General features: G+C 37.5%; 1 protein-coding gene across 5 annotated transcripts in view; it reads right to left on the reverse strand.

Annotated features, from left to right (window-relative positions):
* Positions 1 to 25,319, reverse strand: part of tbc1d16 (TBC1 domain family, member 16) — a 54,268-nt gene that overhangs the window by 19,185 nt on the left and 9,764 nt on the right. For all 5 annotated transcript variants that reach the window (XR_010894588.1, XM_067381485.1, XM_067381482.1 and 2 more), the window contains exons 2-11: positions 25,052 to 25,258; positions 24,235 to 24,646; positions 16,071 to 16,259; positions 15,348 to 15,495; positions 12,761 to 12,925; positions 12,415 to 12,563; positions 5,984 to 6,118; positions 4,994 to 5,180; positions 3,114 to 3,293; positions 168 to 314 (exon numbers count right to left, since the gene is read on the reverse strand). Coding sequence is in view for 4 of the 5 variants with exons in the window: in XM_067381485.1 (XP_067237586.1) it covers positions 168 to 314; positions 3,114 to 3,293; positions 4,994 to 5,180; positions 5,984 to 6,118; positions 12,415 to 12,563; positions 12,761 to 12,925; positions 15,348 to 15,495; positions 16,071 to 16,259; positions 24,235 to 24,646; positions 25,052 to 25,226 (1,887 nt within the window). In the remaining variant the exon portion in view is untranslated. The remainder of the gene's footprint in view (positions 1 to 167; positions 315 to 3,113; positions 3,294 to 4,993; positions 5,181 to 5,983; positions 6,119 to 12,414; positions 12,564 to 12,760; positions 12,926 to 15,347; positions 15,496 to 16,070; positions 16,260 to 24,234; positions 24,647 to 25,051; positions 25,259 to 25,319) is intronic.

Below are 25,319 nucleotides of genomic sequence, written 5' to 3' on the forward strand. Positions count from 1 at the left end.
CTCTTCACAGATGACACCATGTTCAAAACTGGTTTGGCATACTAACTTCTGTTGCTGTGAGAAAAATATGTTTTGTATGCAGTGGCAGAGAGATGCATCACCTCTACATGACACAAAGACACAGCATACATAACCATGAGGAGCTCTGTCAGTGTGTGCGCTCATACCTTCCTCAGCACCAGTTCTCCATTCATGTGCATGGAAAGGTTACTGAAGTGCAGCAGCATTTGATCTGTAGCAAGCTGCTGCTCTGTGACATCATCGCCGTACAGCACAATGATGGCTACGCACAGGAACAGGTGGAAGTAGTCCGTCTGTCAGAGAACGCAGAAAACATAGAATTACATACCCTGAACCAAACACTGAGCAAAAACAACCAATAAAATGACAGAATGCATAAGCTAGACCAATCACGGAGGCCAAATGAGCCAATTAAAAAGCAGTAAATGCTGACATGCAAATGAGGGGGCACCAAGGAGACAAACCACTTTGCTCCCCAAAATCACCTCGTTATTACCATGCCAATGTATGCAAATGGATTCTGTGGAAGCATGATAATTAGCATCTCATCTTCATTAGACACTCTGCAGATCCTTAAAATGATACAGACACCCATTCGTTTATCTAAAGGGGAAGAATTAGCATGTTCCCCCGTTACATCCAACTGAAGTGCATTTAAGGAAGGACTTAGTCTTGGTTTCCATGGCTTCATTTCTACATAATGCACTGGTTTAAACTTTCACCCAAAACCACCCTGAATCTTTACAGTAAGTAGAAAAAAATACAGGAATTATAAAAAAAAAAAAGAGAAGAGAAATAAACTTCTGCAGTCAAATACAGTCAGTTCCCATTTCCCTAAGAGAAAAACTAACATTATCCTACATTAAAAGTTGTGTGTTATGTGGTAGCCTTTCAAATTTTCATTCAAATTCTGCTAATTTTGTCTTTAAGGTACCAATAATAATAATCATAATAATGTATAATTTTCAGCTATTACTGAAGATTAAAATCTAAAAAAGCAACACAAGTTGACCAAAGTGCTTTCCATAAAACATCACATAAAATAAATAATCAAAACTAAAAGCAAAAAGAAAATAAGAACAAACATGACATTTACACAAAAAATAAAGGTGCCCTAGAATTAAAAATTGAATTTATCTTGGCATAGTTAAATAACAATAGTTCAGTACATGGAAATGACATATAGTGAGTCTCAAAGTCCATTGTTTCCTCCTTCTTATATAAATCTCATTTGTTTAAAAGACCTCAGAAGAACATTTGAATCTCAACATAACACTGACTGTTACGTAACAGTCGGGATCATTAATATGTAGGACCCCAATATTTGCATATGCCAGCCCATGTTCAAGGCATTAGACAAGGGCAGGCAGTATTAACGTCTGGATCTGTGCACAGCTGAATCATCAGACTAGGTAAGCAAGCAAGAACAATAGTGAAAAATGGCAGATGGAGCAATAATAACTGACATGATCCATGATATCATGATATTTTTAGTGATATTTGTAAATTGTCTTTCTAAATGTTTCGTTAGCATGTTGCTAATGTACTGTTAAATGTGGTTAAAGTTACCATCGTTTCTTACTGTATTCAAGGAGACAAGACTGTCGCTATTTTCATTATTAAACACTTGCAGTCTGTATAATTCATAAACACAACTTCATTCTTTCCAACAGTGTTTCCAAATCTCTCCAGCAGTGTGTAACGTTAGCTTTAGCCACGGAACACTATCAAACTCATTCAGAATCAAATGTAACACATCCAAATAAATACCATACTTACGCGATTAGACATGTTGCATGACGAACACTTTGTAAAGATCCATTTTGAGGGTTATATTAGCTGTGTGAACTTTGTTTATGCTGTTTAAGGCAAGCGGGAGCTCCGGGGGCGGGGAGCACGAGAATTTAAAGGGGCCGCAGCCTGAATCGGCTCATATTTAATGATGCCCCAAAATAGGCAGTTAAAAAAATTAATAAAAAAAAAATCTATGGGGTATTTTGAGCTGAAACTTCACAGACACATTCAGGGGACACCTTAGACTTATATTACATCTTTTGAAAAGATGTTCTAGGGCACCTTTAATATTTATTTTAACATGTATTCTTAAATATATTTAATAAATTATACATTGCAAAAATATATAACCGTTTAATATCTCATACAATAAAGAAAAAATACACAGCTCAACATAAAATGAATATTTTTCACTGTCAGTGAAAATGTTAGGGGGCAAGGAAAAACTGAATCACAGCCTAACCTGCAAAAACAAATCCGTACTACGAGTCCTGTCAGTAATAGATCAGGATAAATATCAGAATTTGTATGAACATACCTAAACTGTCTGTTATATATACAAAGACTTTTATGGCAACAGTATATGAAATCTCTCCAGGGCTTCTTAAAGGATTAGTTCACTTTCAAATAAAAATTAGCCTAAGCTTTACTCTCCCTTAAGCCATCCTAGGTATATATGACTTCTTTCTGATAAACACAATCGGAGAAATATTAATAAATATCCTGATGCATCCGAGCTTTATAATGGCAGTGAACAGGGGTCACGAGTATGAGCTGAAGAAAGTGCTTCCATCCTCATCCATCCATCATAAAATAAACGTACTCCACACGGCTCCAGGGGGTTAATAAAGGCCTTCTGAAGCAAAGCAATGCATTTGTGTAAAAAAAATATCCATATTAACAAGTTATGAAGTAAAATATCTAGCTTCTGCCAGACCGCCTTCCGTATTAACCCCCGGAGCTGTGGATGAATAGATGTGGATGGAGGCACTTTCTTCAGCTCATACTTCAGCTCATTCACTGCCATTATAAAGCTTGAATGCGTTAGGATATTTATTAATATAACTCTGATTGTGTTCATCAGAAAGAAGAAAGTCATATACACCTAGGATGGCTTGAGGGTGAGTAAAGCTTGGGCTAATTTTAATTTGAAAGTAAACTAATCCTTTAAAGTCATATACGGTCAACAGAAAACTTCATGCGGAAACTCTAAATTTAACCTGATATCTAATTATTTCCATATTATGTTTAGAAATAATAAACCCCAGCAACAGCTCTTTGAGATCAGTGTGCTGTACCTGATAATGTGCCCAGCAGGCCTCCCACATTCGCAGGGCTTCAGCATCAGGGAACTCGCGTTTGAAACACAGAAGGACCCAACGGTGGCAAAACAGCAATTGAAGCCCATCCTCACCCAACCGGGTCAGGTGCTGGTGGAAGCGTGGCAGCATCAGCCGCAAGAGCTCCCTTAGGTACATCTGGACACACATATACAGATCGTTATGCAAAAAACAAAAACCAACACACTTACTTTTGCGCTTGATTCGGGTAAATGTGTCGTTCTGGTTCATTTGGACCAGTGCAGCCTATGACTCAACTGATCATTCAAATCTTCTGAAACATCTTGAGCCATATTGGCATTAGGGGATCGGTTTTAAATTAGTTTTCATCCTATCTTAAAAGGGAGAACTTTTTTACTAGTTATTAAAAACTTCTCCTTTTTCTGGCTTGTACATGTGGTGTGCCACAGGGTTCTATTTTAGGCCCTGTTTTGTTCTCCCTGTATCTCCCATTAGTCATTATTTTTCAATAGCATTCATATCATTGTTACGTAGACAATATTCAGGTTTACCTTCTGCTAAAATCAGATGAGAACATGTTCCTCCAGTTGTTGTTTGACTGTTTAAGTGATGTTAAATGCCGGATAGTGAAAAATGTTCTTCAGTTGAACAACTCCAAACCTGAAGTGTTAGTTTTGGGTCCATCTGAATGTACCAATATCTTTTCTAAGGCCCGGTCTTAAGGAGCCAGGATTAGGCCTTCAATTAGGACATTTAAGTAGCTTTTATAAATGTTCACTAGATAAAAACATTACTGGTGTGCATCTTGAGACAAAACAATGGCACTAGCATATTTTAAGATCTGTCAGTACAAGTTGCTTTCAGTTAAAACAGCTCAAACATGCATTTTAGTCTAGGACTAGCTTAAGCCTTGTCTGTGAAACTGTGGGTAAATGTTGAACACTAAGTCAGTTGTTAAATCAGCATTTTTTTCCAGCTTAGGACGATAGCCAAAATTAAATCTTTCCTTCCATTCAAGGACTTAGAAGCTATTATTTGTGCATTTATTTAATTAATATTGGACTGTTGCAATTTATTGTATTTAGTTGTCTCTCAATCTTGTCTTTCTCATCTCCAGTTGGTCCAAAATGCTGTGGCCAGACTTTTAAGGGGTGCTAGAAAGAGGGAAAGAATTACTCCTGTATTAGCTAGTTTGCATTGGCTCGACGTTGAGTATCGAATCCAATTTAAGACTTTATTGTTTGTTTATAAGTCCTTGAAATAGTTTGGCACCACAGCATTCATCTGATCTTCTTCTTTACGGTCATCTAATACCCTGTTGCTGTCTGTACCTAAGACATGTTTAAAACTTAAGGGGAACAATGCATTTTCAGAGGCAGCACTTTGGTTATGAAACAGCTTGCCCTTCCTTTTCTATACAGGTTTTGAAATCTTTGCTTAAGACATACCGTTTTACATTGGCTTATGAGTTAGATTAACAAGTTTTGTTGAGATCAAAATTTAGGGACTGATTTTATTATTTGTTGCCATGTCTAACTTTTATAGCTGTTGTAAATTTGTGATTATTTTGTGTTATATATATATTTTTATTGCTATTATTCTAATTTTTTACTTGCTTATGCAGCACTTTGGTTGGCCCTGCCATTTATTAAATGTGCTTAAAACCTCAAACACACCACTTAAACATTTCTAGAATGACCAATCAGAATCCAGAAAATATCTATATGATGCAATATAATAATAGGAAATAACATGCAAAATTGATTAAAGTAAATATTCACATAATGATATTAACAATAACAATAGTATTTACTCTTAATTCACAACAATATGTGAATTATCCATTGACTAGGCAGTTGTATGTGAGAGATCCTCACCAGCTGCCTCTCCATATCCTCATCTCTAGGGGAACTGATGAAGATGGTGTTCTCCATGAGACCAACGAAACACCAGAATGTGTCACTCTCATCCTGGATCTCCGTCAGAAGAGGAGCCACCAGGTCTGACATGCCCTGACAGTAGCCCATATCTGGATTAAACACGGCGTAGTTCAACAGGATACGTCTGGGAGAAAGATAAAACAACTTCAGTTAACATCATTTAAATAAATAATCATGTAAAACAAACAGACTTTTTGTTGAATCAATTAATATTATACGTATATTATTAATGGAATGCCACAGATGTATTACATAGTACACTGAAATTAACATTATTTATTATACAATATTTGTGGTGCGCCAAAAAACAAAATAACTTATATAGTGATGGCCGATTTCAAAACACTGCTTCATTAAGCTTCGGAGGGTTATGAATCTTTTGTGTCGAATCAGCGGTTTGAGGCGCCAAAGTCACATGATTTTAGCAGTTTGGCATTTTGACACGCGAATCATGATTCGATACACTGATTCATTGTGCTCCGAATCTTCATGAAGCAGTGTTTTGAAATCGGCCATCACTAAATAAGTCATTATTTTGTTTTTTTGGCGTTCCAAAAATATTCTCGTCACTTTATAATATTAATATTGAACCACTGTACTCACATGAACTGATTTAGATATGTTTTTAGTACCTTTATGGATCTTGAGAGAGGAAATGTCATTGCTCCCTATGGAGGCCTCACTGAGCCATTGGATTTCAACTAAAATATCTTAATTTGTGTTCTGAAGATGAACAAAGGTCTTACGGGTGTGGAACGGCATGACGGTAAGTAATAAATGACAGAATTTTCATTTTTGGGTGAACTAACCCTTTAACTAATAAAGTTAAATAATGTTAACAAATGGAACGTTATTGTAAAGTCTTACCATGTAAACAAATATTTCTATGGGAAGATGGATGAATGTCAATGAATATGATTTTCTAACCTCATGATTTCTACATTGGGGTTGTTCTCTCCTCTGAAGAACATGTTGCTCCGGTCAGTTCTGACAACATCTTTATCTACAGTGAACTGAACCTTCCTCCAGAACTCACTGTGCTCCTCTGGACTCATGGACAGCCTGTACAAGGAATGAGGAAAACGGATGTGATCAACCACTACAAAAAAAGTCGACAGGTAAATAAATAGGGCCGTTCTGAAGAGTCAATGCATAAATTAATAAAATGAAAAAACAAAACAGATAAAAAAAAATGTATATAAAAAATAAAAAACAAAAACAAGAAGAAGGAAAAGAGAAAGTTGAAGAAAACAAAAGAAAAAAAAGGAAGGAAAAAACAACAGGGACAAAAAGGGGTAAAAGAACAGAACAGAACAGAACATGAAACACCGTGTCTGACGTGGAAACATTCCGGTCCTGAAACACCGTGGTCCCTCTGGCTATAGACATTCTCATAACAAGCAGGTGGGATTTCATTAACACTGTTTGTTTTGCTGGAATTGATGCCAGACCTGATGCAACTTCACGTAAGTGTTTCGAGACCTGTGTTTGTGTGAACTATTCCCACATCGCTCTCTGACTCCCCCTCTGGCCTCTTGAGGTTTAGAGCACTCACTGCTCAGCAACACACTTCACACACATGCACACAAACACACATTGGGTTTCTATGTTTTATGGGGACTTTCCATTGACAATGATTTTTATACTATACAAACTGTATATTCTATCCTCTAATCCTACCCATCACAGAAAACTTTCTGCATTTTTACATTTTCAAAAAACATCACTTAGTATGATTCATAAGCTGGTTTCCACCAAAAATGTCCCCACAAGGTCAAAAATGACTGCTTTTACTATCTTTGTTGGGATAGTAAACATAGAGTTTACCATCACCACACACACACACACACACACACACACACACACACACACACACACACACACACACACACACACACACACACACACACACACACACACACACACACACACACACACACACACACACACACACACACCTACCCTATTAATTATTAAAACACCAACAAAAATAATCACAAGAGACTAAGAGTGCACATTAATTCCTGTAATTCAATGCTTCAATAAGGACACTGAAATACTGTACATACTTTTACAAGTTACATATTTTTACATTTCCAACATATTTTTGTTGTATAAATATTTAATGTATTACGTATTTTACAATATTCACATAATTTTAATTGTTTATTTTTGTCAAAAAAATTGAAAAATAAAACTTTTTAAAATACATCACAAATTGAAAATAATCACTACATGTAACAATTGATTTACTGACAACTAAAATTGTTTTAGTGATGTATTTTTCAATTCTTTATTTTGAAACGAGTCAATAAAAACTGTGAAATAATTTTTAAAAGTGCTATATTATCATATGTATATGGGTCAATGACGTGATGCAATTTTTTTGTGTCCATATGGTCTAATTAAATTTAAAAGTGTTAAAATTTCAAAATAAATTAGCAAATTACTTGCATACATTCTCTTTTTTGAGGACCAAGTCTGTTTTAATTCATTTTGAGAGAATAGTTGGAGGATGACTGCAAATGTCAATGTGGTGTAACAGTAAAAACTTCATACCAAATAGTTGATCTTGTTTAAAAAGGTGAAATTAAAAAAAACAAACACTTGAAAATGGTTCCAAATAGTAGGTTAGTTTATATTACATCTTTAATAGCATCATAAATTGGCCCCTATAACAGAAAGGCTTGTAATAGGTTACACCATTTGACATTTCAATTTAAAATCAAATTTGATAGGCATTATCATGGACACCTATGTTAGCACATGGCCTTGGAGGAAACGGTTTAAAAAGTTAATGGTTATTAACACATGGTCTTCTTGCACAATTTGGACAAAATGGCTCCTTGAAAGGTGGTTACACCACCATGACACTTCAGAAATTTGATTTGACTCACATGATTCCCCAAATTGATTATAATATCCAGAACAATGGTGTTCATTTACTTTTATTTTCTGAGAATTTCTTTATTGAGAATTTCACCTTTTTTTTTTTTAACTATTTGGTACAGAATTATTTGGTACAGTTATACCAAACTGACATTTTTGCAATAATCCCCCAAATATTCTCTCAAAATGAATTAAAATCAGACATTTTCGACTTTGTCCTCAAAAAAAGAGAATTTATACAAGTAATTTGCAAATGTAATTCGAAATGAACCCTTTTACATTTAACTAAACCATAAGGACACACACACAAAAAAAAAAAAATACTGTCACGTCACTGACCCATATACTGCAGTGGTGCTAGAAATAAACAATGAAAATGCTCAAATCTGAAACACAAGTGTGCTCTATTAATGGCATGACAATGATTTAATTGATTGAGTTAATTATTTCCTCTGACTGAAACACATTACACCACAGAGTGCATACATCTGCACACAGTTATTGATTGGTTATGGCTCGGTTCACAACACAGCTGCCAGAAAATCCTTCAGAGACTCACAGTGGATGTAAAAACTTGCAGTATAAATAAGACCACGTAAGCAATAATCACTGTCGTATGAACATATATTAAATGTAGTTGCACATCGCTTCTTATATTAAAGTAGGAACACAGGACATTTGTTGCCAGGACATATGCTGACAATTTGAGTAATTCTGGTGATTGAAATAACAAAAGTGACTATTTGCAGCCAAATAATGCTTAGCCAAATGTTTTCATCAGATTGCAGGAGAGATATGACTGAAAACAAAAGCAAGTGGTTTAAATGTGTACTTAGCCACTGCTACACTGATTTCATGTAATGATGCTGAGGCTGAGGAATGATTCACCAACCACAAACCCAAACACAATCCAGCTAACTAGAAAAGCTTCAGGATTAGCTGGCCTGATGGGTCACAACAGCTCAGTTTACATAGTTTCAGACTCTAGAAATATCACATTTTGTAAACAACAAGTTATGTCAGCCAGCCAACTCAAGCAAAATTGAGCAATTTAACAACTGGGTGTAGCATTGTATTTTTATATACAGTTTTTAAGGTTTGACTTTGAACAGAATTATATAGTAGTTCAAATTCAACGATAAGCTTGCCAATGAAATTGCTGATGAAAAACAAAAATATGACAATGAAGCAATTTTAATTTATACATACCTTTGGAAAAAAATATGATTAAACAAAAATAAACACTATATAATATATATATAAAAATATATATAAAAAACAAAAACATGGTGGACATGGTGATGGAAAAAATATAAAATGGGAGAAAGAAAAATATTTCAAGGCTTTTGCGTCCGCTCGCAAAACCTTTACATTCCCCCTCGGACACCTCAAACGCAAAACATTTGTGAGAGAATGCAAAACCCATCTCATTTCTCATCACAAATTTTATCACCATATCCCTTTAGGGACTCCGTAAAAACAATCTACAACATACTTAATTTATTCATGAACAACAAGTTCACAAATCATTTTAAAAATGTTAATTTATGAATGAAATCTTGTACGTTTGGACATTTTTTTTTAAATTGTATTTTGCACCCAAAACAATATTGTAGCAATTATTTGTATTTTTGATAATATGCGCAGAATGAAGCAGATTATTACGAACACATTATTGGCACATTTCTGACGTTCCTGAAGATCAACTGAGAGAACATGGAAGATAACCCAAAACACACATTTTGCACTGTATGATGAAAAATTATCTGCAAAATGCATCAATTTAAAAGTAAAATAGATGTAAAATACATAAGAATATGACTAATACAAAAAAAATAAAAACATTAACAGTGCACATTATATTTGCTGAAAAGAAAAGTTTAACTGGGAAAGCAGTTCAGTCAAAAAGTTCTCAAACTGGCTTCTAGATCAGCATTATTAGAAAAAAAGGTTCAGTGGGGTTCTATATAGAACTTTAGAGTTCTTAACTCCGTTTTAAAGAACTATTATTCTCAAAATGGTTCTATATAGAAATGTCTTAAATGATTGCATACAATAGGTTGTTTGCACATGACGTCACAGCAGCAGCGTGAATGAGTCTGGAGGGCAGGGAGTGATGTTTCTATATAGGAATCCTTTCAAAAACTCAAAATTTGCATGTTTTTCATCATTTATGGTTGCTCAAATCGATAAAATCGAGAACCCAGAAGGTGTTTATATCGTTTACATAACTTATACCGTTTTTTATAACTTATTTCGTTTTTTAACTTTAAAAGTTGTCGCCTTTTATAGCGTTTTGCGTCTGCTGATACTGAAATGAATGGATACCTGCTTACCTTTTTGACTTGGTTAAATATTCACATTCTTCATGCTATCGTTTGCAGGGAGGAGAAGATATTTTATCCTATTTAATTATAATTTGGTATTTTCACTTCAGTTTTGTAGTATTGTGTTCACAATGTTGATCTGGTTACCATGAGAACAGTGTCACGCGCTGCTGCTTCAGCCATCGTACCGTAGAAAATGTCCAAATAAAATAAATGTGTTCAACAAGCTGACAGAAGTCGATCCATTTATTTGTTGGAAGCGTGTAAATGTAACTAGTTTAAATGTTGTTTTTGTAAATATTCACTTTCCCATATGCCCACGAAGGAGAATCGGAGGGTCACGTTCAGGACACAGACACGCTGTATTTTTGTATTTATTTCAACAAATGACAACCAAAATCAAACCCATAGAAGGTCGTGAACAGTTTTGAAGTGGCTGTGTGCAAGTTATAATCATTCACTCACATTTTTTTCCCACGAACGATATCGTGAGTTCCTATTACAATTCTCGATTCAGCATAAATGACCTACAATGGCGACATTTTTCACAATCACGACAGAAAATCAAAATACTGCTCTAACTTCACATTAAAAAGGCAGCGCGCTATAAACAAACCCAGACTAGAACTGAATGCGCGTGACGGCAGCTTCACATCCTCTATATCTGCCTCCTCGATGGCAGTAAAGTCTTTCAATTCAGCGGAAAAGTCGCTCCTCTTCATAGCACAAGGATCGCGTCCAACATATGTTGTGATTTTCTGTTTCCTTTCTAAACCAGCAAAGAAAGGACTTTTCCCAATCTCTTCCGTTCTAATTTTCACTGCTTGCCCTCCATCGGAATTTCGCGCGTCACCAGAACCACGTGATTACAAAAAAAAAAAAAAAAACTATTTTAATGTTTAATGGGTTATTTCATTTTTTTTCTATTGATAAAGTATGTTCACAAGCTGCTTGATTCATAAAGCTTAATTAAAATAAAAAATGAATTAAAACTAAATCCATAAAATGATCCCATGATGGGAACCCCGGCCAGGTGAACTTGGAGCCTGTCACAAAACAGCTGCGTGTTTGCACAGACTTGAGGAAAAAAAGGTGATGTACGTGATTCTGTGTTGTTTACCTGACTATAACCAGTCTAAAACCAAACAGTACACGTCCCAGTGTTTGTGCAGGCAGTGCGGCACGTCTGTTTTGCTGTTCACAGTATCAGGAGCGATTCTTGCATAAACTCCCAGTACTCTCATCGGTCCTTTTTGGAGATATTGAAACTGAAACTGCTGATTCAATCTCTCTCTCGAGCGCACAGTTTTATAGATTTAAATATAAAGAGCAATGAAGTGCAACGTCATTACATTGCTCAATGAGACTGCCATAGACAGCAAAAGCATTTTTCCAGCTGAACCTATCTTTCCCCCCTTTTCTGCAGTGGAAGTGCACAGAACGGTTCGAGAACAGACACAGGCCTAGAACCCACACTGGAACCATGTTGTTTGGAAAACAGAATTCTTTAAAAGTTCTATATATATATATATATATATATATATATATACATATACATACACATATATTATTATATATATATATATATACCTTTTTTTCTAAAGTCACGTTTCCACCGCAGGAACTTTCCCCAGGAACTAGGTACTTTGGGATGGTACTCGGTGTGTTTCGAGCACAGGAACCAGGGTCTAAATGAAGGTCCAGGTAAAAATGTTCCCCTCAGAAAGTCCCTGCTCTCAAGGTAGTACTTTTTCAAAGTTCAGGAACTTTCGGGGGTGGGACTTGGGATCTGAACATGCGGGCTGGTTGACTCCATGCAGCATTTTATTTCAACCACCATTTTTAAAAATCTGTTGTGGTGCATATAGTAAGAGTTGTTTGCTATTCGAAATCAACAATGGAGTTTAAAAATAGGACTGATGGACTGATGATGAGGTTCAGGCTTTATATGCGGAGGACAAAATCCAGCGGGAACTGGAAAGTCGCATGCAGTCCTACATCACTTGCCTAATCTTCACAGTACTTTAGACCGTGAAGGAAACACAAACAGCAACAGGTCTGGGGGAATAAAAGTTCCTGGGACAAATTGTTCTGGGTAATTTCGGTGGAAACGCGGCTTAAGGGTGTAGGCTAACCACTAACCTCCTCTGCTGGATCTCCTGGTACTCCACACGCTTCTGCAGTCTCCAGGCTTCACGCTCCTCAGAGGTAGAGTCGTAGCTGTAGTAGTGCAGTAGGAAAGGCCACACTTCGCCACGGATGGATGGATCGATGCCGCCGAAGAAGATCGCCTGAGAAAACAAAGACAGTAGGTCACTTCTAACACCCGTCAGAATTAATCTCATCATAACAGAACCTCTATGCACATCTCAGACAAATATTGTGACAATAAGAGCCATAATGCCATTCAATTTAACGCAGCTGAAAAGAGCAACTTAGACAAGAAATTCTGATTCGTATTTGACTGACAGCTGTCAGTCAGTCTGACCTTCCTGAGCTTGTACTCCTCTACCACCTGGCCGCTGTTGTTCAGATGCCGGAGCCAAGAGCTGACGTCCAGCCGCCGATACAAGCGTTCCTCTGGATGCATCTCGGCAGACGGTAACGTGGGTCTACGTATAGAGAACTGCATGCATGACTTCTCATCCGACACCTGGAGTGGGAAGAGGGTGGGATTTTTCAGATGGAAAATCTATGGGAGGAGAGTATTTAAATGAATCATGGCAGGTGATTTACTAAGGTTTACACTAGTCAATTTACTGGTATTTGCGCCATTAATAACCACCTAAAAACCAGACGCTAATTTGTGCTGCTCTTGGAAGATGGTGTTGGTCATTATGGACATGATCCGGCTGTGTCTGTTTTCTTTCATTAGATCACACGCAGAACTCTCCACTCCCATCAGTGCTTTTTTGTGGCCTCGTTTAGTAAATCTGGCCTTAAATGTGTTATATTCAAGACAACATGAATTCAAAATGGAGCCCATTAACCTTCTGAATAAATGTCCCTAGTTTTATTCACATTATCATTAAAAAAATAATAATAATAATTTCTATATCAGTGAAAAGACTTTCCTTTTCTGCTCAGATAACTAGGGTTGTGCATGCTTAACAATATGTAATATGCATATATTGCTATTAATAACTATTAATATTAATTATGAATATATTATTAATGAATAATATAGTGATCTCAGTATGTATTTATTTATGATCTAACACTGACCTATAAAACCAGTAAGAAAATTTATTTATTTAAAAAAAAAAAAAATTCCCACCATATTTTAGAAATTAAACGTGTTTGGTATGGAAGCTCGTTTCTGCCATGAAAGTAATTGCGAGTTTATATCTCACAATTCTGACTTTTTTTCCCTCAGAATTGCATGATATAAAGTCAGAATTGCGTGATATTAAGTCACAATTGAGAGTTATAAAGTCAGAATTGCATGAAATAAGCTTGCAATTGTGAGATAAGACAGAATTGTGAGTTATAAAGTTAGAACTGTGAGTTATAAAGTCAGAATTGCCTGATATAAAGTCAGAATTACGAGTTATAAAGTCAGAATTGTGAGTTATAAAGTTAGAATTGTGAGTTATAAAGTCAGAATTGAATGAAATAAGCTTGCAATTGTGAGATAAGACAGAATTGTGAGTTATAAAGTTAGAACTGTGAGTTATAAAGTCAGAATTGCCTGATATAAAGTCAGAATTACGAGTTATAAAGTCAGAATTGTGAGTTATAAAGTTAGAATTGTGAGTTATAAAGTCAGAATTGAATGAAATAAGCTTGCAATTGTGAGATAAGACAGAATTGTGAGTTATAAAGTTAGAACTGTGAGTTATAAAGTCAGAATTGCCTGATATAAAGTCAGAATTACGAGTTATAAAGTCAGAATTGTGAGTTATAAAGTCAGAATTGTGAGTTATAAAGTCAGAATTGCATGAAATAAAGTCAGAATTGCATGAAATAAGCTTGCAATTGTGAGATAAAAAGACAGAATTGTGAGTTATAAAGTCAGAATTTCATGATATAAAGTCAGAATTGCATGATAAAGTCAGGAAAGAAAAAAAAAAAAAAAAAGTCAAGTGACCTGTGGCCAAGTATGGTGACCCATACTTGGAATTGCATGATATAAAGTCAGAATTGATGAAATGAAATAAAATAAGACATGAAATAAGCTTACAATTGTGAGCTAAAGAGACTTGTGAGTTTATATCTAGCATTTCTGACTTTTTCTCTCACAATTGCTAGTTTATATCTTGCAATTCTGACTTTATAACTCGCAATTGCATGTTATAAAGTCAGAATTGCATGATATAAAGACAGAATTGTGAGTTATAAAGTCAGAATTGCATGAAATAAGCTTGCAATTGTGAGATAAAGACTTTGAGAGTTTATATCATGCAATTCTGAATTTTTCCCTCGCAATTGCTAGTTTATATCTCACAATTCTGACTTTATAACTTGCAATTGCGTTATAAAGTCAGAATTGCATGATAAAGTCAGAATTGCATGATAAAGTCAGGAAAAAAAAAAAAAAAGTGAAGTGACCTGTGGCCAAGTATGGTGACCCATACTTGGAATTGCATGATATTATAGTCAGAATTGATGAAATAAAGTCAGAACTGCATGAAATAAGCTTACAATTGTGAGCTAAAAAATTGTGAGTTTATAGCATTTCTGACTTTTTCTCTCGCAATTGCTAGTTTATATCTCGCAATTCTGACTTTATAACTCGCAATTGCATGTTATAAAGTCAGAATTGCAAGTTATAAAGTCAGAATTGCGAGATATAAACAATTTTTTTAAAAAGTCAGAATTGCGAGAATTTATGAGACGCAATTGTGAGTTTATATCACAATTCCGACTTTATGACTCACAATTGCGAGTTTAAATCTTGCAATTCTGTTGCAAAAGTCAGAATTGTGAGCTGAAACATCAGAGGAATAAATTACATTTTACAACATATTCAGATAGAAAACAGTTATTTGAACTGCTGAATGTTAGTGTACTGTAAATGAGAGTGTGTGTTGTTCATATAATGTTTAAAGCTGATTATATGTGTTTGTTCAGACCTGGTCTTTGAGCTGTGTCTCCCTGCAGCATTTCCACTGCTGAAACACCTCGGCCAGTTTATCCAGCCCTGCATGGTGGAAGTGAAGGATCTTGTACTGGCTCTCTCTGCTGGCGATGACCAGCTGCCCACAGGTGCAGGCCTCGTCGCTGAAACACACGCATGAAAAACAAGCACTCTCACAAGGCTGGTCTGGACACAAGACTACATCCTGGAGATCAAGGGGAAAATGAACAGTGATACGAGTTCACTAAAGGACCAGGATGTGCTCTTCCTGTGAGTATGTTTATGATCATTTCTCTACTGTTTGCCATTTTTTATACAGATTTTAAGTCTGTAATAACATTTGTTATATTGTATTTCCTCTTCATAAAAGGACTATTAATGCGTGTTTTCCATAAACCACAGAAACATTAGATTTTTATTCACACCTCAGAAATATTTTAATATCTTGAACAAAATCAGCCTGAGGTTAAGGAATAATGATTTATAACTTGCAGCAATAGCTAACTGAATTCCTTAAAATGAGAACAGTAATATAATACAAAGAGGTGAATTAAATATGAGGTGTTTCATAATACAGAGTCTCATGAAAAAGATTTAACACAACAGTCTAAAGTATAACAATAAAAAGAGACTATTACATTTGATGATAGACATTCAGAAAGTATAGGTAAGATATTAAAAAGAAATGTAACTAAAATTAATTAGGATCTCGACTGACCTGAAGAAGAGACGCAGTGACCTCATGTGACCCAGGTCAACTCTGAACACCCCACAAAGGTGCTCTAATGCCATGACTTTCTGCTGCTCCTCCCACCGAGCTCCCTGTGATTGGCTGCTTTCAGAGGGGGCGTGACTGTCCAGGCTAGAGGCGGAGCTTGCAGAGTGAGCCATGGGTTCATCGCACTCCCTGGAAGAAATGGTATTATATTCTCTGTTAATATTAAAATAATAAAAAGGAGAACGTTGATAGAAATTAAGTGTGCAGGCAGTGTCACAATTAGTATTTTATTAATTCATTTTTTACATTGGAACGATGTATATTGTAAAAAGCGCTATATATTATATATAAGTGAAATGAAATGGAAGAAGGTTTTGCAATTACATTAGGTGTCAGTAGCAACTCTTGAAATGCATTCCTGAATCAAACTGGATATTCGATGAGAAAGGATTGGATCGGATTGGATTGTGAGAATGGGCATTACGGTATACGCAAGAATCGAGTTTGACTTGACTGACAATATATATTCTATGACTAAAATACATCTTGTTTTTAATCAAAGCTATTTGATTAACATCCTCTTTCAAGTTAAGTGTTATCCATATGAAGCCCTTTTGATGAGCTCCACATGACAGCTTAATTCAGCTGCTCTCTCTATTGTAAATCTGCAAATCAATTCATCCGTTCTGCCGTTGTGTTTTCAGTGTGAAATTCAACGACAGCTGTAGGTATGGAAACGTGTGTATGTGTGTGCGTGTGTGAGGACACTGGAAGTGAAGAGGAATGAAAGGAATGCTGGGAGGTTATTGTGCTGGCAGGAGCCAAGCCGAGACACAAATCAAGCAGCCTGGCAGCCAATTTCCCCTGACAGCCCTCTTCTCCCTCTCACTGTGCGAGTCTCTCTGTAACTGTCTCTCGACCTCTTGCTGTAGCCAGAGCTGTAACCTGAACCGTGGGACCTCTGCATCTCTCTCACGCTCGTCTTTTTCTCTAACAGAGCATGTCTAACAGTCCAAACGCACCTCTAGACACGTCCCCTGTCACCGATCCACTCTGGGAGCTGAAGGTTTATGGGTCATGTGGTATTTGAGAGGTCTTTCAGAGTCCACACTACAGCAGGATCACACACACGGGGCCATATGGTGGGCTGAGGCCGTGACAGACAGCGCACGGTGCAAAGTTACATCTCATGTTCTTTACAGACCCTTGTTTTCTACTCTGTGAGCCTAACAGTGGCTTTACAAAACAGCTAAACTGAACTCAACAACTACATGGACAGCTTGATTGATTAGTTAGGAGGACTGATGGATGTATACCCATACAGATGTTACTAAGGAACAGGAGAAACGGGTAAAAAATAAAAATAGGTAACTAAATTGAACTAACCAACTAGATGATAGATACAAGTTAGATGGTTAATTGATTAATTAGTTGGACAGATGGATATGTAGCAACATAGATGTTAGTAAGGAACAGGAGAAAATAAGGTGACTAAACTGAGCAAACCAAGTAGATGCACAAGTACTGCAGAGTTTAGTTAGTTAGTTGAATGGTTGGTTGATTGTTTAGTTTGTTAGGAGGATAGATGGATGTATACATGAGTCATTGACGAATAAGGATTTTTTATTGACGAGAAGTGTTTTTTTATTAGGTTTAACCAAAATTTCGGTTTTACTGAATGACACTTTTGGTTTCGAACAATAACAGGCTGATATCTAGCTAGCAAGCAAAAAGACAATTAAACATTTTATATTTAGTACAAGTTTTTAAAATATTACAAAATTTTCCATGTTTTATAGCGGTTGTACCGAATGACCTGATGTTTTGGGACATGTGTATGAGCAAGTGAACATTTTTCAAACAGTTAAAAGAGAGTTAGTTAATTTGCTTCATGACCATGTGGTCCTTTGCAGGTGTCTGAATGATGTCACATCCTGTCACATGATATTGACCGCATGACTTGATCCAAAATGGTCCCTTCATACTGGTTACTCCGAATGACATCAATGAAATTTTAACATACATCATAACAAAGCAACGACTTCTGCACATAATTTTAATACCATTTTGCACTATGTTGATATATGATGTTATAAAATCATGCCAGAATAAAAAATATATACATTTATTACATTTTAAGATATTTTAAATCACAAATGAAAAGGTTGTAATGGTCTTTGGACGGTTAAACCGAATGACCTTTTGACACTTCAAAATCTTTAAAATACCTTTATATGTAGCAAAATATAATTAAAACCTTTTGGATTCAATAAAAGAGATCTAGATGTACTACCTTACATACTTTGGATGTCATATCTTTTTTATTATTATTATTAAGGACAAAAAAAAAAAAAAAAGACCCCTCACGTCATGGACCCACACATATAGATATTAGTAGGCAACAGGAGAAATGGGAAAAATAAGGTAACTAAACTGAACTAACCAACTAGATGGACGGATAGAAGCTAGTTGATTGAATGGTTAGATAGTTGAGTAGACAGATAACCACATCAATGGTAATTAAGAACAGGAGAAACATAAGAAAATAAGGTAACTAAACTGAGCTAACCAACTAGACAGATAGCTAGTTGACTTATTAGTTAGTTAGTTAGTTAGCTGACTGGTTAGTTGGATAGATGGATGGATAGGGCCATAAATGTTTGAGAAAATAAGGTAACTAAACTAACCAACTAAATGGACAGAAGTTCGTTGGTTGATTGATTGATTAGTTGGATAGATAGCCACATAAATGTTAGTTAGGAAAGGGAGAAACAAGAGAATTTAAGGTAACCTAACTAAACCAAACTAAACTGCAGATCTAAATTAGCTGATTGATTGGTTAGGTGTTAGTTAGGAACAGGAGAGACACAAGAAAATAAGATAACTAAACTGAACCAGGCAACTTGATTGACAGGTTACTTGGTTGATTATTTAGTTAGTTGGATAGATATATAGTTAAGAACATGAGAAAAATGATGAATTAAGGTTAGTTAGAGTTAGAGATCCAACTAACTATCTGTGTGGCCATCCATCCATCCATCCATCCATCCATCCATCCATCCATCCATCCATCCACCCTTCCACCCACCCATCCATCCATCCATCCATCCATCCATCCATCCATCCATCCATCCATCCATCCATCCATCCACCCATCCATCCATCCATCCATCCATCCATCCATCCACCCTTCCACCCATCCACCCATCCACCCTTCCACCCATCCATCCATCCATCCACCCATCCACCCATCCACCTACCCACCCATCCATTAATCCATCCATCCACCCATCCATCCTTCCACCCTCCCACCCATCCATCCTTCCACCCTCCCACCCATCCACCCATCCATCCTTCCACCCTCCCACCCATCCATCCACCCATCCACCCTCCCACCCATCCATCCACCCTTCCACCCATCCATCCATCCATCCACCCACCCATCCATCCACCGACCCATCCATCCATCCATCCACCGACCCATCCATCCACCCACTCATCCATCAATCCACACATCCATTCATCCAGCCACCCACCCATCCAGCCACCCACCCATTCATCCATCCACCTACCCACCCATCCACCCATCCATCCATCCATCCATCCATCCATCCATCCATCCATCCACCCATCCATTCATCCACCCATCCACCCATCCATCCATCCATCCACTGACCCATCCATCCACCCACCCATCCAGCCACCCATCCACCCATTCATCCATCCACTTCCCACCCATCCACCCATCCATCCATCCATCCATCCATCCACCCATCCATTCATCCACCCATCCACCCATCCATCCATCCATCCATCCACTGACCCATCCATCCACCCACCCATCCAGCCACCCATCCACCCATTCATCCATCCACTTCCCACCCATCCACCCATCCATCCATCCATCCATCCATCCATCCATCCATCCATCCACCCATCCATCCACCCATCCATCCATCCACACATCCATTCATCCACCCACCCATTAATCCAACCACCCACCCATCCACCGACCCATCCATCCACCCACTCATCCATCAATCCACACATCCATTCATCCACCCATTCATCCACCCACCTACCCACCCATTCATCCACCCACCTACCCACCCATCCATTAATCCACCCACCCATCCATCCATTCATCCACCCATCCATCCATCCATCCATCCACCGACCCATCCATCCACCCACTCATCCATCAATCCACACATCCATTCATCCACCCACCCATTCATCCACCCATCCATTCATCCACCCACCCACCCATCCATCCATTCATCCACCCATCCATCCATCCATCCATCCACCCATCCATCCACCCACTCATCCATCAATCCACACATCCATTCATCCACCCATCCATCCACCCAACCATCGACCGACCCATCCATCCATCCACACATCCATTCATCCACCCATCCATCCACCCATCCATCCACCGACCCATCCATCCATCCATCCACCCACCCATTCATCCAATAACTGGTAACTCGGTGAATTTGTACTAATGCGACTTCAGGGAAGTTTTTGCAGGGACTAAACTCCCACAGGCACTATCCCTCAGGGGCTGTTTATTACATCATACTGAAACAAATGCCCCCAGAGCCAGAGCTGTCCAACACTGTTAACACATTACAGTTACATCAGCCTCAGCAAAACGTGACCTGAAAGTCTGCAACTGGGTCTTGGTGTTGAGGATAGGATCTATGGTTTTTCTACCTCTGCCATTCACATGGACTGATTTCACTTCCAGCTTAATATTTTACTCTTTTCTGTCTCTCAAACCTGAGTTTGTCTTGGTCTAACAATGTAGACACAGATATATTGTAAGCAAAGCTACAAAACAGGTCACTTAGAATAGTATTGTAAAAGTTGTAAATAGTATTGCCAGACCCATGAGCACATTTACATATGACCACCCACGTTTACAATGAAAATCTATTCAGCATTAAGCATCTTAGTGGGGATTCTAGTTTCACGCACTAAGAGGCTAGCTAATCATAAGAGCGGTAATTTACATATTGAAAAATGGCCAGCGTAATTCTAAAAATCTGAGACAGGGCGGAAAATGGTCATAAAGAAAATCCAATTCCAAAAAGCTACAAAGGTGTACAATATGGCAGAGATCCCAGAGATTTGAGCTGCCAGGGACGTTCATGGATTCTTTAATCCTTAATTCCTATACTGAGCCAAACCATGACAAGGGAGAAAAAGAAAAACATCAGAAAAGGAGGGAAACAAAACATTTAGTACGGCGTGAAACACATAAGTAAGAGGAAGAAAACTATACAGGCAGATTAAAACAGAAACCAGAAAGAGGCAAACATAAGCATGAAGGATCCAAAGAGGAAGTGGAAGCAAGAAAATTAATTGCAAAAAACAGGCCATAGAGAACGTTCTCCACCCAAAAGGAACACAGAGGAATGAAGCAGTCCATCACAGTCTCAGTCAAACACAAACCACTGATATTTATGATCCAATGGGCAGCTCATGTCCTGGCCTCACCCCCGCAGGCCAAATAACAAAGGGAGGAAATCATGCTGAAAGAGGGAATGTTAGATGAAGCAGCTGGGGGAGGGAATCTGTGGAAGATCAGAGACTGAGATCTCTCCCTGCCAACCTGCACTTCTGAAATGCTCTCTCTCATGCATATTGCCCTGAAATGTCTCCACCGTGTGGTCACAGTGGAGCATTACAAGCATAAAATTCAGAGTGACAATATTTGAAAAAAAAGTTATTTCAAAGAAAAATAAAGTAAACGCTACAGTAAAATACAGTTTATAAGTATAAAATTGTAAAAAATTAAAAAATTAAATTGTAATTTTACTGTAAAAATTGCTTTCAGTATTAAGTAAAAATTATCTTTGCATGAATATACTTATATATTATATTAAACAGATAAATATAAAAAATGTACACTAATATATAATATTTAAATATAATATACAGCAAAAATAACATTTAAATATGAAATTTGTAAGTGCAAAGAAAGAATTATCTTATAACTTACGGTGAAAATAGCGAACAGGATGTTTCTAGATATTTTATATATTGAAATATAATACATACATACACACACGTACATACATACATACATAATTTTCGAAATATGATTAACTTCTGAGTTACCAAATATAAATATTCTATGTCTGAAACATACTTGCAACATTCATTGTTGCCTAATGTGTATAATTTTACATGCTATTTTTTATAAATGGCATGTGGTATACAGTTTGCAATAATTATGCTGGTATTCCATTACAAACACAGGGTGTGAAAAACTGTTGTCGACAAAACCATTATATCACTAAATCTGCGGTAACACTTATTGGAGACGGACTGTGATCACAGGATGCGGTAGAGATTCAGAACAGAAACACATGATGCTGTGCTGAAAAAAAGTAACAAGTCATGCTGAGCTGGTCTATGAATTATGAATAAGCTCTGAGCAGCTCCTCTTACTACACACAGACCTGCCGCAGCACAGCATGTACATGACAGACGCATGCTAACACCCACTGAACACACCTGCTGCAATTCAGCACTTCACATGTAACTTCAATTCAAAATGTTATATGGTCTAGTAAGATGATAAATTATATCATTATTTAAGATCACAAATAAATAATTTATAACAAGTTATCAGGTACCAGGACATAAATTCACAATGCAGTTTCTGCCAAAATACCATTGGTAATATATTAGTATTTTACTACAGTAAAATCATAATATACACTAGTGCTCAAAAGTTTGGGGTCAGTAAAAAATTTTTTTTTTTTTAATAAATATTTTTATTCTGCTTTATGATGATGCTTAATAAATCTATTTACTGGCACAACTGATTCATTTTATGTTACAAAAGGTTTTTATTTCAAAGAAATGCTGTTATTTGGAACTGTCTAAACCCTAAAGAATCCTGAAATTTCCACACAAAAATTAATCAGCACAACTGTTTTCAATATTGATAATAATAAATGTTTCTTGAGCATAAAATCAGCATATTAGAATGATTTCTGAAGGATCATGTGACAATGAAGACTGGGGTAATGAACCAGCGAAGACAAAAGGGTGAAAACTTAAAATAACGGTAAGCTAAAATATACATTGTAGTCACTTAATGGAGTCCATTAAGAGTAAAAAAAATATGCATAGACAAATCCAAATTAAACCTTGCGGCTCGTGCGGACACGTTGATGTCCTAAGACACAAAACGATCGCTTTGTGCGAGAAACCGAACAGTATTTATATAACTTTTTACCTCTAATACACCACTATGTCCAACTGCATTCAGCATTCGCTTAGTGATGTCTGATCGCATTCTGACAACGGCAGTGATGTCTCACACATATACTTCAATGAGTGCCAGACATCACTGCCGTTGTCAGAGCACGATCAGACCTCACTAACCGAGTGATGAATGCAGTTGGACATAGCTGGATTTGTCTATGCATATTTTTTGACGCTTATAAATTGTGTTACCATTCACTCGCATTATAAGACTGACAGACTGCAACGGTTGGAGTTAATAATCATCATTGTTGTTCTACTGAAGAAACAAAGTCACCTACATCTTGGATGCCCCGGGGGTAAGCAGATAAACATCAAATTTTCATTTTTGGGTGAACTATCCCTTTAAAACTTTTTGTCATCCTAACAACAACAAAAAGCAGAGCTTCAGTGTTTACGTCCGAACGGCAGCTCAGTATTGGCCAGCTGATACTGAGCCTGCGTTCAGACATAAACACTGAAGCTCTGCAATGAAAACAACATAGCAGTATGACAGAGGACAGATGATTTTATTGAATAAAGTCATTAAAGTCATTATATGCTTCATAACATTAAGGTTGAACCACTGTAGTCACGTCGACGGTTTTAACCGTGTCTTTAGTACCTTTCTGGACCTCATAAGATGCAATGTCGTCGCTGCCTATGTTTGGATCAGATACCCTTGGATTTTCCTTGGATGTGTGTCAGAACATGAACGAAGGTCTTAAGGGTTTGGGACGACATGAGGGTGAGTGCTTAATGACAGAAATTTCATTTTTTGGTGAACTAACCCTTTAACAATATCAAATATTTGGGGTGCAATGAAATGACCCGACGTTGTACAAAACTCTTTACTATCAGGTCTGGCTATTTCTGCGTTTATACGTTTTCTCACCTGCTCTCATTATCCAGGAAGACGGAGCTGCTGCTCTCGCCCAGAGCCTCGCTGACCGGCGACAGGCAGAAGGGCGAGGAGAAGGTGTCCGAATCCGAGCCGAGGGTGCTGTCACGGCTAACCTCGTCCGCAGACAGCTCGCAGGAGCCTTCATCGCCCTCTTCCAAAAGCTGCTGGTTCTGCAAAGCCGGCTCCACCCCCTCTTCATCGTCCTCTTCCTCAGGGGCGGGCGGTGGACGAGAGTGGCTCCGGTGGACTCGGCGTCTGGGGTTGCGACGGACAGGTGAGCTTTCGGGTGTGATGTAACGGAGAGCTTCCTCATCCTGGCGCTGGATGCGAGAGTTGGGCACCCAGGTGAGGATGAGGGTGGAGCCGAGTGTCTCGTCTTTCTCCAGGTGCACACACAGGTAACCTGAAAGAGGTCACAGTTATAAAAAAAAAAAAACTCAATCTGGAAGGCTTTAAGCTGATTGGCTGATTTCATTCAACTTGCCGGGTCAGGGTGTGCTGGGATTAGAGGCATCAAATCTTTGGAAGAGTTTTATTCGAGGCATGTTGTAGCAAGGTTACTTATAGACAGTACAAGGTTTTTATATACAGCACATCATTATTACTTCTTATTTCATGTGTTTTTCAAATACACACACTATTAATACAATTACAAAAATTCCTGCCAACATTTTCACTAGCATGAAATAATACATCTGGATGTTCTTATGCAACTCATTATAAATGAATTCATGAAGACACTTTTGCTGAAGATTAAGATGGCATAACATTACTGATATGACCATAATTTATAAACACGTGTGTGTACCTGGGTGATGTTCAGGCAGTCCGGGCAGAGGCTCGGCCGGGTGCACACAAACATTGTTCTTGGAGAAGATGATCTCTCCATCCAGCACGGTCCGTGATCCCCCCGTGCCCACGTTAAACGTCAAAAGGTCCGAGGCTTTGGAGGATGCACGTCGCAGGAGTCGACCGAATGACATCTCCTCCAGTGAGCGCTCACTGCTCCCATCCTCTGAGAGAGGAACAAAAACAGAACCTCAAATCATGCGACTTCTTCATTTTCTAAGCAGACT

The sequence above is a fragment of the Chanodichthys erythropterus genome, chromosome 3, assembly GCF_024489055.1.
Source record: "Chanodichthys erythropterus isolate Z2021 chromosome 3, ASM2448905v1, whole genome shotgun sequence".
Taxonomy (NCBI): domain Eukaryota; kingdom Metazoa; phylum Chordata; class Actinopteri; order Cypriniformes; family Xenocyprididae; genus Chanodichthys; species Chanodichthys erythropterus.